Here is a 17,182-nt window from a genome sequence, read left to right on the forward strand (position 1 = left end):
GTCTGTGACATCATCACCACATGCCTGCAGACAACAAAGCAGAGAATGGCAGATGGCATAGGAGAAGCTGGCAAGCTATAAATTATAATGCCACTCTTGCTGTTTGTAGGATATGTATTATCTTTATGATGAAAAAAAGATGCAGAAGTATCGGATAAACCTACTGACGTGTCTGTTGCACTAGGTCAGCAAATAAAATGTGAATGAATTTGCCATTAATTGTTGTTTTCTTGATTGTTTATATCAATGATTTATTTATACCTGGTTCCCCTACAAGATACAACAGGAATCTAGGAAACTTTATTTCACACAGTAGGTAGGCGCCGCCCTGTTGGCTATGGCTGCCTCTTGCAGCAGCTCTCTCTTTTTTCCGTTTCTTGCAATTTTTTTCGTCTCTTTTTCATAATGTTTGTATTTGGAGTGGATCATTACTTTGTATGGTTCATGTTTTTTGGCATGGACACCAAACTTTTTGTGGCTTCAGTGATATTTTTACTACTTTTCTCCTGTGTTTGTCTGGAGATCCTACATGTATCCATGGCTGCATTGTTTACGTGTGAACTCAGCTGTTAGCAGCCTGTAGCATGTCAATGCTAACTGGCGTAAGGCCTGATGTCTTCCCACAAGGAAGAGACGTGTCGGAGGTGAAGGAGGTGAAGACGACTTGCTGGTTCTCAGGTGTAAGCTAAGAAGTGACAACATGGACCTGTCCTTCCATCCATCGTTATGAACGTAAGATTTATCCCCAATAAGATGGACGAGCTAGCTGTGCTAACCCAGCAACAGAGGGAAAACCAGAGGGCAGAGTAGCATCATGCTATTCACAGACATAGCTAACGAAGCTAACATCAGACACCGACTCCACATTGGAAGAGTTTCACCTGCCGTGAGCAGACAGGATCCAGGAGACAGAGACAGAACAGACTGATGAAGAAGCTCAGTCCTGGACCCTGTGGAGGTGGAGGCTGGCTGACTGGACAATGATGGACAAGCTGTAATCATCTATTTTCTTATGGACCTTGTTGCACTTTCTATACACTTTCTTGCATTTGTTTTCATGATTGCTGCTGTGACTTTGATTTTGTTGTACTTGTTACAATGACAAGTTCTAGTCTATTCTATTCATACTGGTTAAATTTTTGACTAAAAAGTTACTGAACCCAATTCAAGTCTTTGAATTGTTTCACGAGTTATGATACAAATTGAATCATCGTTAAAACAAATTGTTACACTCCTAATTAAACCTGAAGTCTCCTGGTTCTGGCAGTAAAACCAAAACAGTGAGATAAAAGAACCTAAAACATGCTGCAGATCTGTCACGCCACGCTATAGCTATCTATGGGCTACTAATTGAAATACAGAATCTTACAGTTTTGGAAAAATAAATCCTTTTCTGCATCCTGTATTGTTGTGGACTTGTAGCTATGAGCTAACAGTTAAATACCTGTTAGAAGTCATAACTAACTGAAAAAAGTTTATGACAACAATATTCAAAGGATAAAAAGATGTAAACCAACTATTTTTGTATCTTCCTGTAAATTTTGACCTGTTTTCCTGCAGCTGGATAAAGTAGAGAAGTTTAAATACAGCAGAAGTACCTCAGACTCGCTCCATGCTAAGTACGACACCAAGACCTGTGCTACTGTTGTCGGGGACGACCAGTGGGGTCACCTACAGGTGGATGCCACCTCACTCTTCCTCCTCTTCCTGGCTCAGATGACAGCATCAGGTGAATATGTCGCAAACAATCTCATTCAGACTAATAATGATGAGCCTTCATTCAGTCATCTCTCTCTGTGTTTCCACTAGGTCTCCACATCATCTACACCCAGGACGAAGTGGACGTTGTTCAGAATCTAATGTTCTACATTGAGGCAGCTTACAAAGTGGCTGTGAGTGTATATTTATCATCGACAACCTCCATTTCTCATGATTTAAGGTCTTTGAACTGATACCAAAGCTGCCTTCTTTTCTGGTTCCCCTCAGGATTATGGAATGTGGGAGAGAGGAGACAAAACCAACCAGGGCATCACCGAGCTCAACGCCAGCTCTGTTGGCATGGCCAAGGTTCATACACACACACAGAAACACACAGAATAAAGAGCTCCATGAGACTTCATCAATAAGCAGAAGATAGAGCCCAGAGAGCAGCCTGCATGCTGAGAGCTGAGAGCTGAACAGATGCTCCAGTAAGACATCTCTCGTATGGTGGAAGGTGTCAAGTGACGGCAGAGGCCTTTACACTGACCTTTCTGTGACCCAGACTGTTTATACTGGATCAGGTGAAGGATTTTTTTTTGGTGCTAAGTTGTACACACACAGCTGCACCACTTCTTCCCAACTGCTGTACAGATGAAACAAGGCTGACCATGTCATTTCAAGGTAAAAGAAAATATGTTTTTTTTTATTTTTATCCAGCAGTAAAAAGACTTAAAACATATCATCTCAAACTTTGAAGTGCGTCAAATCAAAGAGTAGTCCTCCAGTTTAAGGTTTAGACACAGAGTATTTCACACTCTGTCTCTGGGACTGACCCAGCTCCGTCCTTGCCCGGCAGTGTTCAGGAGGTATCAGGTTCTCTCTGGTCTTCCAGGAATAGTGTCAGACTCGGAATAACACACACACACACACACACACACACACACACACACACGGACACAGTTTATTTTAAGACTTTGGAAACAGGCTCCTCTACAGGAACCTCCTGTAAGCATTGACATGCAGTTAGTGGTATCTGATGAGGGAGAGAGGCATGATGTCCTAATGTGAGTGTTAGGTAAAATGTCCTTATGTCTGATTGGATGAGAGGTGTTCAGTGATTTTGAATTAAAAGTAGGGTCTGTCGGAATTTTCATTACATGTTAGCAAACACAACATTTAATCTGGACTCACCCTCTTTGGTTCAGTGCCAGCGGCAGCAGCACTCCCATTGCCACCAACTGTGCCTACAGTTACCAGAATACACTTACCAGCCCAGCAACCACCTTTAGCATCGGGTTTGTAGGTGGGAGAGACTCGAGAGCTGGGCATGTTAGCACAAGCTAACACATACCAACTCGTTCCCCTATTTGTCTCATGCTGCTCTCCATGTTCCTAAAAGTGAGTGAAAGTTGAACCATGCTTTACCCTTGTTTAGAAAAAAGCTTTTTCTGTTTGCCGTTTCGTTTCACTTTGGTTGCTTTTCTTTCGTGCTACGTCTACTATTGTAGCTGCTCTGATTTGCTTCTTTCACTCACTGTCATCAGCTTCTTTCAGTAACTTGTTCACTGGGCGCTCTGTGATTGGCTGATGTAACCATGCTTACTTTCCCTACAGAAACATTCCTGAAACAACCGAAAAATCATCACACAGGGAAGGGTGGATGTTGAGGCACACACAGACACTGACACACGTGTATAGAGGCCCAGAGGAGATGACTGAAAAGAATTATAGCTGTAAAAGTTAACACAGGTTTAAAGGACAGTCCTGCTGACTGCACTTTGAACTTTTTAAAGACCAGTAATCACACATTACTGCTGGTATTAAACATCAAACTTTCTCTTTACTCTGCAGGAACCTCTTTATTTATGAGTTCAAGATGACTGAAATTATATAACCTAGATTATTCTATAAAAACAAATAACCCAATATGTAGCCAAGTTGTACCATTTGGTGATAATCTGTGGACAAGCTGAGCCTGACTGCCCCTCTTCTTCACGCCACAGTTTGACACAAACCACAGTAAAGCTATTCTGTCTAATTTTGGTTACATGATGCTGTGTGTCTGCAGGCAGCTTTAGAGGCTCTGGATGAACTCAACCTGTTTGGAGCTAAAGGTGGACCTGGATCTGTGGTGCACGCTTTGGCTGATGACATACAGCACTGTCAGGTACACACACACACACACACACACACACACACACACACACACACACACACACACACACACACACACACACACACACACACACAGATTTATAAATGTACAGCACTGGTATCTCATCAAAATCTCTCTGACGATCACTCAACTCCTTTCTCAGTCCATCCTGACCTCCATGTTACCTCGAGCCTCCATCTCCAAAGAGGTGGACGCCGGAGTCCTGGCCATCATCTCCTACCCGGCCTTTGCTGTGGAGGACATAAGCATAGTCAACATAACAAAGGAGGACATCATCTCCAAGTTGCAGGTACAGAGGAGGCAAAAAGAACCAGAAACAAGGAGAACAGAAAGAACATGGAGAGGGTTTAAATTTTAGAAAGAGGACAGCAAGGTTAAGATGTGCAGAAGCTTGTTTTTGGTTTGATTGTACTCTACATTCCCACGACCATTTAACCAGCTTTAAGTCATTTTACCATTGTTGGTCAACTTTATTACCAGATTCTCTGTTTTTTAACATACTGAGTTTGAGGTTTTCGTTACCTGTAAGTTGCAATTATCCCATTTTGAAATCCCTTTGAGACTTTCTTGAAAAGGTCTCCTTTCTAGATAAACGCTGGATCCTAATTCACAATTTAAAATTAGACTATCAGTGCCATTGTAGGTTATTCCGAAATTCCACCTCATTCTACTACATGAGCTAAAGGCCAAAAGACAGGCCAAAGGCTTAAACACAGGCTAAAGGCTAAAACACAAGCTAAAGGTTAAAAGATGGGCTGAAGGCTAAAACACAACACTGTCGGCGCTCGTGTTCATTCCAAACCACATGCAGCAGTTATTCTGCAGTGGTGAAGAGAAGGTTGAAGAGTCACGCTACGTTAGGTCTGTTTTGTGAGGTTGGAGTTGGAGGATGAACACTGGTAGGACACAACCAGGTTTCACTAACCTTAGACGTTATAGACAGTCTCAGTCACCGGGCTGTGAGTAGAGGCAAATGTAGCAGCTACTAAACTGCAGTCCAAACTGACAGTTTGCTTGTTGTCACGTTTTAAAGTGTAGCTCAACCTAAGTGTTAATAAATACTTTACCTCGTGGCGTTGTATCTGGTAAAAAAAAGTTGTCTTGAACAAAGAAAAGAAGAGTTAAAAAGAAGATGTGATCTCCATTCATTTCCAAAACAAACACGCCTTGTTAAGGGCCACATCTTCACCACAGTGTGTGTGAGACTCCAGGCCAAAAGCAAAAGGTCCAAGTAGAACAGATCCTCCTCACAGCACATTTGAAGAAATAGATTGTAAAATATTTTTTTCATATTTGCTGACGTCTTTGTGTCTGTGACTCAGGGTCGATACGGCTGCTGCAGGTTCCTCAGGGACGGACACAAAACACCCAAAGAGGTAAACACTCTGTATGGATGGGTGTCTCCTTTGTTTCTCTGATGGCTCTGTCTGCAGTCGAGGTAGTTAGGTATTTATAGATGCACTTAATGGCTGACCTTTAGCTCAGAGCAGTTTCTTCCTCTGTGTCTCTCTCTTCAGGATCCAAGCCGTCTGTATTATGAGTCCGCTGAGCTGAAGCTGTTTGAGAACATTGAGTGTGAGTGGCCGCTCTTCTGGACCTACCTCATCCTGGATGGCATCTTCATCAACAGCCCTGAGCAGGTCTTTAACATCACTGTTTCTGCTCCTTACTCCAGGCCTGCCTGTATCCAGGTGAGCACTAACCACAGATTTAATCTTGATCTGCCAATAAAGGTCCAGGAGTACCAGGAGGCTCTGGAGGGGATCCTCATCAAGCAGAAAGATGGGATCAGACTGGTGCCGGAGCTCTATAGCGTTCCTGCAGATAAGGTCAGACTTTGCAGTCTAGTGGTGGTGTGTCTTTATATCCCAGGTCAATGTTTTATTTCACTTTGTGTTGCCTCCAGGTGGAGGAGGAGTACGAGAACCCTCACTCCGCAGAGAGGATTCCCATGGGGAACTGTCCTCTGAAGTGGGGACAGTCTCTGTATATCCTGGGGAACCTGCTGTCTGAGGTGAGACAATGGTTGGTCTGCAAACACAGGTCATAGTCATAGCCACTGAGAAAGAGAGGTGGTTACCATGACAACAAATTAATCTTTCTCCTTTACAGGGGTTTCTGGCCCCTGGAGAAATTGACCCCCTGAACAGACGTTTCTCCACCATCCCCAAACCTGACGTGGTGGTCCAGGGTGAGTCTCCATAACATGTTGTAGGTGTTTGGTTGTTGTTGTTGAGACTCTGGACTGATCACGTCTCCTGCTGTAGTCTCTGTTCTGGCAGAAACGGAGGAGATCAAAGAGCTGCTGTTGAAGAACGGTATGGACGTGGAGACCGTCGCTGACATCCACCCAATCCATGTGCAGCCCTCCAGAGTCCTGAGCCATATCTATGCCAGACTTGGTATGACCTCAAAGGGGGTGGATCAGCTAACCTGACATGCCAGACGAACAGTTTCATATGTCCGCCACGGAAAGATTTCACTAGTCCATCTGGGTAGCAGCTCTTCAGATTTGTTTTCAGAGGTGGGACTCAAAAAAAAATCTGCAGCTGGTGATTGGACGACCGTTCTGATTAACACACTCACCACGGACCAATCCACATCAAGCCACGGTTTGACGAAGCTTATGTGAGCCGATGCTTCCAAGAAAAAATAAATGAACAACTACTGAATCACGAGAAACAGCTGTGAAAAAGACGACAGCTTCCATTTTTATAAATTTAACTTAAGAATGAAAGGAATGCTGACAAGTACGAAAGTCTGCTGACGTCACGTCTGCTCCCACAGCTCCCGCCTCTCTTCCCTGATTGGGCCGGGTAGAATTTAGCCGAGTGAATTTGTTGGTCAATGGAGCCTGGCAAGATGGACCTGCAGGAGTTCAGAAACTGAATCAGGCAGGTCTATCTGCTCTGCAAGGTTATGGATCAGCTCCTGCTAGGTGAAAAGCATTGGATAAGGACCAAAAGTAGCACAGTACCCATCTTTCACCCTTTATCCCCTGAGCCTTAAAAAAGCCTGCCTGGACCTTTTTGCTTATTTTGACAGGGCTCTAACCTAACTTTTTAACTGGTAGCCGTGGTGAGACCAACTGAGAAAGTGCACCAGCACATAATTTGGTCGTGCCATTAATTTTTTTTATTTATTTATTTATCTGGAGGTGGTGTGGTGGGGGTGAAGTAACTCTAGCTATGATTTTGCTAAATATTTATTGTAAACATGAAGTTTGCAACAAGCTCTGGCTGACAAAACAGGTTATTTCTTTTATGTAATTTTAAAGGAAGACAAGAAAAATGCTTCGTAAATAAAAGCAAAAAAAAAAAAGCACAACAGACATGCATCTGTGTACGTGTTAAGGTTATTGTAGTTCTAAAAAACATTTTTGTTGAAATAAAAAATAAAAATGAGACTTTACATAAATGAAGGACTAAAATTCTTCAGTGAGTTTACAAAACTTACTAGAATAACCTAAAATAAAAGAGAAAATGTCTTTAGTTTTTGTCTTTGTCAATCTGTCTCACATATATACTCATTACTTTTACCAATCAGGAGTGCTGGCAGGCTGCCAATACTTCTAAATATGGAGGGAGTCTCCCATTTTTTAACCCTTTCTCCTGCTGTTCTTCTGGCTTGTGATTTGTCCTGGTTATCCCCCAACTTTAAGTATGCTCCTGTGACCTGTGAGTTATTTTCAATTTACTGCCTGTTATATGAGAGTAAAATAGTTTAAAGAAAAGAAAAACACAAAGACAGAATCGGATTTTAGAGGTGTTGTGAAGGAAAAAATCACTGCAATCAAACATTGGCAATAAATTTTAAAGGACAAACTTAGGATTTGAACATTAAAAAACATATGTACATCAAAATTTATGAGCATTGTCTCTTCTTTTGTAAATTAAAAAAGGTGACTGGTAACATGACCAGAATGTCCACCATCCATACAGCTCTTGCTCTCCTCACACACACACACACACACACACACACACACACACACACACACACACACACACACACACACACCACTGAGGATGGCTGCTTCTCGACATGGGACAAACTAAAAGTGAAATTCAGCTGGCTACACTAACTGAACTAATAAGGTTTTGTGCATTGATTTACAAAGGATATCACACAATCAAAGCCTCGAATCATGCTTACACAGTAAAAAGAAAGCTTGTTACACTGTTCTTACATCGCACAATAACTACATGCATTTTTTTCCCGCGCTGATTTATACAGTACAAACAGCATGGTTTGTAGAGGTTATTACACATTGTCAACGATTAATTTTGCTCATGTTTAACAAGTAAGACTTGGTTCACTGTTCTAAAAAAGTCACTGCAGAATAGAAGCCTCATTCAATAGACATAATTATGCATACGAAGTAAAAACTAGACAAAAAGAACTTCATTCATCCATATTTCATCTCATCTAATGTTACCTTTTTTCACATGAAGTTGCTCGTTTAGTCTCAGAATTATGCAGAAACCTCAGTGGAGATTTTATAGCCAGTGAGGATGTTCTTTTTGGTATTTTTTAGGAGAAATTTATATACTCCTGGCATCCATTTGCTCCACATTTTGTGTGTACTCATGGGCTCCTTAAATGGCTGAGTGAAAATACCATTAAAACCTCATGTTGGCTGAGAAAGCACCGTCTCAGCTTTCACAAACCACTGGAATTTTTCTGATCATGCAAACCGTTTAGGATTAATGGTGCACTTGCCCAAACGTGTCCGCAGATCACATCAGGTGCTAAAGGGTTAAGTGACCTCAGGAAATGGTTTAGAACATCCACCTACAGATATAAAGATGCTGAATCATTTTTACCATTTGTAGTTTTAGGATATCCTGTTGGTTCTCCTGCAGGTCGTAACCCGAGGCTGGGTCTGACCGGACGACCTTGCAGGAGGATTGGAGTCCTAGGAACCTCCAAGTTCTACATCATCAGGAACACCATCTTCTCATTCACGCCTCAGGTTCGTGAGAAGAAGTCCTCATGTCAATCAAAACATGTCCTCTGACGGAAATGTGCTACAGCTTTAAAATCCCTGTTGAATACATTTTCCCATCATGCCTCTGTTGGTAAATCCCTCCAGTTCATCGACCATCAGCAGTTCTACTTGGCCTTGGATAACAAAATGATCGTAGAGTCACTGAGGACGGAGATCTCTTACCTGGCCTCCAGATGGAGGATGACCGGACGACCCACCATCACTTTCCCCATCTCACAGACCATGCTGAGTAAACTGAAAACTGAAACTCACTGTAGCCTGCAAATTACACACTTTGCGTGCTCTAAACATAAATCTGTGTGTTTTAGCTGAGGACCGCACAGACCTGGACCCGGCAGTCCTGGCTACACTGAAGAAGCTACAGGATGGATATTATGGAGGATCCAGGTAAGTCTAAAGGGGGATGCCAAGGTCAACACCCACATCTTGTTTCTGGAAATTTAAGGATGATAAAGGAGTTTGTATCAGATATTTAAACACAGTTGAATCTGAAGTATGCATACGAATATGGATCTTTCACTCCAGTGGTCTTTTCTCCCTTCCTCCTCTCCAGGATCCAGACAGGCAAGCTGTCAGAGCTAATGACCACTTCCTGTTTTGCTCACCTGAGCTTCCTGGATGGTAAGGCTTCTAGCAGCATGAGCCGCCACGACGAAGAGTATGATGATGGTGATGATGATGATGATGATGATGATGAGGCTGACGGCGGTGGATACGTGCATGAGTTACGTCATGATGATGGTAAGAAAAGACACAGGCAGATGGACAGATGGATGAGAAGGGATGGTGATTCCAGGGACAGAAAGATCAATGGCGTTTGTTTCCCCTCACTGGTTTGACCATTCCTGATAGTAAAAGGCTCATGTTGTTTTATTTAATAATCACCACTTCCTGCTGTGACATCATCACTGATCCTTTTTCAGCATGAACAGCTGATGGCAGCTGGCTGAGGCTAGACACTGAACTTTGATGCTTTGCATGAATTGAGCAGCATTTTGATAAAAGGGTGCAGCAGTCGTTCTGCGTGTTTTAGGTGCTGCTCTGTCATAGTGTAAAAATGTAGTGTATCATGCACAGTGGCGTGCGCAGACTTTTTGAAGGGCAAGGGCCAGAAGAACAAAACAGGCTCAAAAAGCATACGTTTTTGCCACAAAAGAGGGCAGTTAATCATATTTTAACTAGTCAAGTGGGCAGTTGATCATATTTCAACTGGTCAAGAGGGCAGTTTAGTGTTTAAGCTCCAAAGAGAGCACTTTTATGTGTGTTATGACTCAAAATAGGGAACTTTGGCAAGTGTTATGGATCCAAAAAGGGCTCTTGAGTGTGCCTTTTGGTCCCATAGAAGGCATTTAGCACTTGTTTTTGCTTCAAAAAGTGAAATGAAGTGCATTTCTGCTTATAGGGCACTTACCCCCAATTTACACATAAAGCGTGAGAGCCGCGCAGGGCTCTGATTTTGGGGCGCGCCAATTCACACTGGATATGTCCCTGGAGTACCGCGCAGTGCAGCTGCAAAGCAGCTGGATAACTGAGATCACAACATCACAGGAGAACCACATGTTTTCCTTACAGGAGACCCCCGTGACAACATACTTGCATGGTGATTAATTAGCATGTTCAGCACCTTCAGTCCATGCCTCCTGTTGGTGTCCTTACAGAAAAAATGTGTTGTTGCTCGTGCTGGGCGCGCCTGCTCACTGGGGCTCGTCTGGATTGTCGCTTGTGGATCCTGGGTCCTTCTGTTCAGGGAGCCGTTGGGTGCTACTCCCGTGCCTTCGCGCTGTTTTGGGTGGTTTGGCCCGGCCCTTACTAGCCCTGCCTCTTAATTGCACTTCACCACTCACACATTGCACCTTTGTTTATATTTTCACTTCAGGACACATTCATAACACCTAGGGTTCTGGGGGTTGGGGGTAACAGGGGGAGCGACCAGCTCGACCCCTCTGTCTCTCCCGTCCTCCTGTTTTAACTGTACTACATACAGGGGATGGTTGGGGGGACTGGAGGGCGAGCGCAGTCTGTTTTGGCTGTGGCCACTTTCTGCTTCCCTCCCGCCTGCCTCACCGATCCTTTGTTTTTAATGCAACACATCATCCACTTTTTTGGGCCAGACAGGGAGAGGGGGGGTTGGTGGACCCCCACTCGACCTGTTCTTCCCCAGTTTTAATGCACCACATTACACTTAGCTGCACTATTCACGGTGTAGGGATAATGTAGCCTGTCTGGGACCAGGTTACAGAATAGTGAGGGGGGTTGGTGGTATAGAGTTTGTCACGGGCATAGGCTTGGTGTGGCTGTGGGGGGCGGGTGGCGCCGGCGGCTTCCGTGGTGCGGCTGGGGGTCTGGCGCTGGCCCTAGGGGGCAGGTAGGCCCGGCTGGCTCCCGTACCCCTTGGTGGGCTGCAGTGCGTGATCCTTCGGTCTATTGCTCGCTGGGGGCCTTGGCATGGCGGGCTCCCTGTGGGGTGCTGTCCTGTGCAGGTTGCCAGGGGGGGCTACCCTGTTGCTTGGGCAGCGGTGTCCAAGGCCTCTCATGGCCTCGGATTTTCTGGGGGACGGGCCGGGACCTCCATCCCACCGCTACATGCCCACATCTTGCCCCACCTGGCCTGGCTGTGGTTCGTGGCCTCCCCTCTGGGGAGGGGTCTGGTCCTGGGGGGGCTGGCTCTTGGGTGGCTTGGGGCCTCCGGCTTGCTGCGGGGGGCGAGGGGGTGGCTGGGTGCTTGGGGTGGGGGTGGCTTGGGGCCGGGCGGATGGGTGGTCGGGGAGGATGGGTGCGATGCAGGGGGGGCCGCTGCTCTGGGCCCTGGGTGCTGTCTTTGGTATCGGCGGGGAGGCAGGTCTGTGCCCCCTTGAGTCCTGGGGTTGTCCCTGGGCCTGGCGGTTTGGGGACTGTGTGGGGGGGCACGGATGCCCTGGTGGCCAGGGGGGCGCCCCTGGCTGTGTTTTACTTACTTGGATATTCGGTGACCACCTCACACGCATGCAGATACTCAAGCTTCTGTCGAGACTAACTAAGAGTTATGATAGATCCCGTCAGAGCATGCTGAGTTAGGTACTATTACACATCTTCTTACATCCTGTGATGCATGCCACTTCTTCTCCTATCCACGTAGGCCCACACTCCCCACACTATCAAGACCCCACATTTCTGGTGTCCCTGGTTTCGTACAACCTTTACTTCCTGTATTGAATTAGCCCAGCACTTGAACTGTCATCTTAAATCAACAATAGTAGACGTTTGTCCTCCCTTCTGTTTGTCTTGTCTCGTCCTGCCTGTCATTATTTCCCCTTCTTTCACACTGTGGTGTGGCACGGCCCTCCCCTTCAGCTCACATCAGGGGTTAAATAAAGTTTAGAATGATGGAGTAGCCTACAGGGAGGGCTGGTGATGGTCACTATAGCAGTTAATCTGACTGCTAGAAAAAAAATGCATTGGTCTTTTCAACGCTGTCATATGACACAGTGCTCAGCAGAAAAGATAATGCAGACAAGGGGGAAAAAAAAGAAAAAGAAAAAACGTGTTGTGTCGTAAAGAATTATGAAGTTTTTCACCTCCAAGATTAACTTTTCTTGTCCAAAATTTCGAATTTCATCTGGATCTGACCTGCTGATGACTGGTCACGTGTCAGTGACATAGTTTTGATAAACAAGGCTGAGATTTACAATCGGAAGCCAGAACATGGTGCTTTATTTCGAAAGGACCAGATACTCTTATTGTTTTCGTGTCTGATTTCCTGTTTGCTACCATCTGCTCTGCAGAGATTGATGCATTTCTGCAGCGTACTCAGGCAAAAATAGACTTGCAGCAAAACAGCCACGCTCAGCTGTTGTTGATGGTGTTGCTGGTGGACTGCAACGTGTGCTGTTTGAATGCAATTGCTGACCAGAGTTTTTTTTAAGTATGGTGTAGTGCCGGGCATAGTGTGTGGCGTAGTGTGTGACGCTGCGCAGTGCTCACACTTTATGCGTGAATTGGGGGTTAAGCACAATTTGGCTTAAAGAGGGAACCTTGGCAGGTGTTTTGCCTTCCTGGAGGGCATTTAGCACAAGTTTCAGCTCCTGAGTGTATTTTGGCTCCAAAGAAGAAACTTCAGCACAGTATATGGCCCTTAGAGGGAACTTCAGCACCTGTTAAGCTTCAAAGAAGGCACTCAAGTGTGGTTTTTGGCTCCAAAGAGGGCACTTAGCATGGGTTTTGACTCTAAAGAGGAAATTTTGGAGGTTTTTGCTCCAAAGAGTACACCTTAGCACAAAATGGCTCAGAAGAGGAACCTTTGCTGTGCACTTTGGCTTTAAAGAAGGCACTTCTTTATACTTACTTTATACACTCCTATATAATGCTTTGGCTATGTTTTGATTGTGAATGATGAAAACTGTCCTGCTTTTAAGAGCTTGGATTACACAGCATGAGAATTTTTTTTTTTTGTTTTTGGAGTCAAACCTTGAAACACCTGAGGTTTACCTCCTGAGATATGTCATGAAAAATAAGATCTGTAGCTCCTACGGCGGTAAGTTCATTCCCCTCAAATACAGCAGCCCTGGATGCTTTTCCTCCTCCTCCTCGTCACGTCTCTTTCTCTGTCTGTGTCCTCTCCTCCAGAGGCTGATGACCTAGCACAATACCTGGACCACCTGTTGGCTCATGCCACCCCCAAGAAGCCCAAGCAGCCAATGAAAGGTCTGGGGAGGTTCAAGGCTGCAGTCACCAAAACCAAAGAGATGGTTTCTCTGATGAACAAGGCTCAGGACCTGGACGTGCACAGTGAGAACAATCACTCTGAATATGGAGCTTCACTGGGCACCAAACTCCTCCTGAGTTTTCTTTGATTCCCCCCTCAGACGTGAACATGTACCTGCCCAACAAGCTTTTCCGCACACGACACCCCTCCCTCAACTTGAACCTCCCTGACCCTGTGGAAGAAGCTCAGGTAAGCTCTGATATCCTTCTCCAGTCTGCTTCTTCCTCTTCCTTCCTCATGTTTATTGTCTCTATCTGACCTCCAGGGTCCAGAGGTGAAGGTCACAGCTGAGAGTGGCATCCCTCGAGAGGCCTGTGGAGCCATAGACTACAGCGCTTTGGCCCAGCTGCTCAAAGACACTCAGAACCTCCAGGACCAGGCAGATATTCTCTACATCCTCTACAAGGACAAGTGAGAAGAGAGATCCTTCAGATTCCCTTTGAGGTTTAGAGTCTTCTAGCTCATTCTGTGTGTGTGTGTGTGTGTGTGTGTGTGTGTGTGTGTGTGTGTGTGTGTGTGTGTGTGTGTGTGTGTGTGTGTGTGTGTGTGTGTGTGTGTGTGTGTGTGTGTGTGTGTGTGTGTGTGTGTGTGTGTGTGTGTGTGTGTGTGCGTGTGTGTGTGTGCGTGTGTGTGTGTGCGTGTACGTGTGTGTGTGTGTGTTTGTGTGTTTGTGTGTGTGTGTGTGTGTGTGTGTGACAGGGGCATGGACTGGGACACCCGTCTGCAGGGGCAAGGCACCACAGTTGGAACCCTGCTTGCTGACCTTTATGAGAAAGTTGGCGAGCTCAAACACTGGAGCCTCATTAGGATGATCTCTGGCATGCTGAGGAAGAAGGTGGAGGAGCTGGACTCGGTGCGACACACACACACACAGGGGAACATAAACACTGCTATATATAAACAGGGTGACATTTGGTTAAGGGTTCCTCTCTCTGATAGAGACTAGTGTTTTCATAATACCAAAATTATAGTTCGATACGATACCTGCCTAAAAATTTTTGATACTGATACTTTATCCATAACCATGGCAAAACCTAAAACATCAGAAAATGAATAGAATAAGCAGCTTGAAGGAAAGGCTGCCTCAAGTGAGTCTTCTGACATCTGTTGTCTGTGGGGCTCAGGGGGATTTTTAAATTGTGCAAATATTACACACAGACAAAGACACACACACACACACACACACACACAAAAAGTTGTATAGATTACATGCAGAATCAATTCCTGGAGGAAACCTGCACTCTTTATAATTCTCAAGAATAATTCCACTCAATAGAAAACCAGAAAATAGTAATTTTTGTACATTAATGAGCAGGTAAAATGACCCTGCCAGACTTAAACAGCCCTGATGTCTGTACGTTTGCATGCATTAAGAAATCAAACTGTGAGGTAGTCAGCATGAGATCAGATGATTAAGATGCACGTTAACAACTTAGTCAGACTGAAAATGTTCATGCAACAACCCACGGAGATAATACAGGCTCACTGTTTAATTTAATTTAACGACAACACACACACACTTAAGAAAGAGAACAAGTCTCCGCCCACTCCTCAGAGAGGAGAGAGAACCCAGCTTGGTGGCTGCAGACTCACAGGTTGCCTGAGACAAAATGTCTCTGATTCGGGCAAAAAAAATACCATGGAGTATCAACACTTAAAACAAGTGGTATGGTTTACTTTTTGAAAACAGGGAGTATCTATACTTTCTCAGTATCGGTATATAGTGCAATCCTAATAGAGACACTACATGCTGTTCAGATGAGATTCAAGTCAACTTGGTGACATGTTCAAAACTCAAAGAGCTTCCAGAAATATCAGACTTCGCTCTGACTTGTTTCTATGGTGTGTTTGAGAGTTTTAGACAAATATTTCAGCTCCAGCCCTGTGCGTATCAGAGTGGTATGAATGTGATAAAACTCAATCATGCCTGTATCTTCGGCGCATGCATCTTCAGGCGTGCTCTGACCTGCTCGCTCATCAGAAACACCTGACTGTGGGTTTACCTCCTGAGCCCAGGGAGAAAACCATCACAGCCCCGATCCCTCCAGACCAGCTTGCGAGTCTTATCGATGGGGCCAGCGACAACAACATCAGCGTGGCCATCCTCACCCAGGTCCTGTCCTTCTCTTCCACTGTCATCATCAGCATCATCATCTTTATTATCATTTTTAATCTGTCTCTACCTCTCTTCTTTAGGAGATTATGGTGTACCTCGCCATGAGCATCAGGACTCAGCCCAACCTCTTCAGTGAGATGTTCAGACTACGGATTGGTCTCATTATCCAGGTGATGGCCACCGAGCTCGCTCAGTCCCTCAACTGCTCAGGTATGGGCGAAATGTCAGAAGACAGAAAGAGTAATCCAGAGTTATAGCTGTAATGTAATTATTGTTTTAGGTTTTTTGTGTTATTTAGAAAACAGTCAGTGACAGTTAAATCATCAATCTATCACTCATGTAATCCATCATCAACCAATCACTCATTTTCTGAAAGAGCTGAGTAACAAACAGAGAAAGAACAAAACAGAGGAGATTTAAACTCACATGTTGTCACCCTTTTAAAACAATGGCCTAAGTAATTTTTTCAAGTTTTTGGGGAAACACAAAGAATGTTACGAAATACTGAGCATATGATATTTATTCATTGTTTCAATCAAAAAGGCTTTCACAGTGGATGGCCGTTGACATGCTTAGAAAATTTGTTGACAATCATGTAACGTTGAAGAATAAAGTGACTTAGGCCAATTTTTCTAACATTCTAGTGTGATTTAAGCAACTTTAAAACTGGCTTTAACTGCCCTTTCATTTCATAGTGCAAACTCACAGCTGAAATATCCCAAGTTAAATTAAACAAATGTCAGGTAAATCAAATTGGTCATTAGGCAGTCCTTTTCCTCACTTCTCCAGGTCTTCTTTGCTGGGTTTTTTATGGACCTTAACCCATTTCCAACACCCAGTTTTGACATCTTTTTGAAACCTGACCATTAACTCTCTTTTCATCCCATAAAGCAAACTCAAAACGTAAATAACTCCAACCTCAATCGATCAAACGTCTGGTCAATCATATAATGAGTAGGCAAAACACTGACAAGAACACCTCCTGCCTACCTGGGGTCCCTTATCAAAGTCTACACTCCTTCTTGCCCACTACGCTCAGCTTGTGAAAGTCGCCCAGTGCTCCCAGACTCATTTTCTGCAAAAAATGACTTAGGTCATTATTTTAATTAGGGTGACGATATGGCTTCTTGTTTTATTTTTTAAGCTGAAGAAATTAGAAATAAAAATGTCAAAAAGAAAAACAGCCTTTTTGAGGCACCAGATCTTCTCAACAGCTTTACGAGACTTAAAGCCCCGTTTCCACCGAGCGGTTAAGTTTGGTTCATCTCCGCATGGCACACATTTCACAGCGTTTCCACTGACTGATCCCAGGAAAGATCCCCAAATAACCGAGATGAGCCGTACAACTTTTTGGCACGCTTCCATAGGGGTGCCAGACTAAACTGATCTGATCTCGGAAGGTAGAGCTACAACACTGCACAGACCGTTGAAAGAATTGTC

At 44.5% G+C, this 17,182-nt stretch overlaps 1 protein-coding gene across 3 annotated transcripts in view; it reads left to right on the top strand.

Moving 5' to 3' along the window:
- Positions 1 to 17,182, top strand: part of phka1a (phosphorylase kinase, alpha 1a (muscle)) — a 65,536-nt gene that overhangs the window by 14,996 nt on the left and 33,358 nt on the right. For all 3 annotated transcript variants that reach the window (XM_074699248.1, XM_074699249.1, XM_074699250.1), the window contains exons 4-24: positions 1,561 to 1,729; positions 1,810 to 1,892; positions 1,987 to 2,067; positions 3,770 to 3,868; positions 4,020 to 4,166; positions 5,200 to 5,253; positions 5,395 to 5,517; positions 5,611 to 5,706; positions 5,784 to 5,891; positions 5,990 to 6,068; positions 6,145 to 6,279; positions 8,740 to 8,849; positions 8,970 to 9,114; positions 9,194 to 9,272; positions 9,439 to 9,626; positions 13,488 to 13,649; positions 13,727 to 13,815; positions 13,892 to 14,037; positions 14,326 to 14,479; positions 15,581 to 15,739; positions 15,823 to 15,952. In XM_074699248.1, the coding sequence (XP_074555349.1) occupies positions 1,561 to 1,729; positions 1,810 to 1,892; positions 1,987 to 2,067; positions 3,770 to 3,868; positions 4,020 to 4,166; positions 5,200 to 5,253; positions 5,395 to 5,517; positions 5,611 to 5,706; positions 5,784 to 5,891; positions 5,990 to 6,068; positions 6,145 to 6,279; positions 8,740 to 8,849; positions 8,970 to 9,114; positions 9,194 to 9,272; positions 9,439 to 9,626; positions 13,488 to 13,649; positions 13,727 to 13,815; positions 13,892 to 14,037; positions 14,326 to 14,479; positions 15,581 to 15,739; positions 15,823 to 15,952 (2,536 nt within the window). The remainder of the gene's footprint in view (positions 1 to 1,560; positions 1,730 to 1,809; positions 1,893 to 1,986; positions 2,068 to 3,769; positions 3,869 to 4,019; positions 4,167 to 5,199; positions 5,254 to 5,394; positions 5,518 to 5,610; positions 5,707 to 5,783; positions 5,892 to 5,989; positions 6,069 to 6,144; positions 6,280 to 8,739; positions 8,850 to 8,969; positions 9,115 to 9,193; positions 9,273 to 9,438; positions 9,627 to 13,487; positions 13,650 to 13,726; positions 13,816 to 13,891; positions 14,038 to 14,325; positions 14,480 to 15,580; positions 15,740 to 15,822; positions 15,953 to 17,182) is intronic.

The sequence above is a fragment of the Halichoeres trimaculatus genome, unplaced genomic scaffold, assembly GCF_033239565.1.
Source record: "Halichoeres trimaculatus isolate MK-OKI-2021-1 unplaced genomic scaffold, fHalTri1.1 fHalTri1_scaffold_22, whole genome shotgun sequence".
Classification (NCBI taxonomy): Eukaryota; Metazoa; Chordata; class Actinopteri; order Labriformes; family Labridae; genus Halichoeres; species Halichoeres trimaculatus.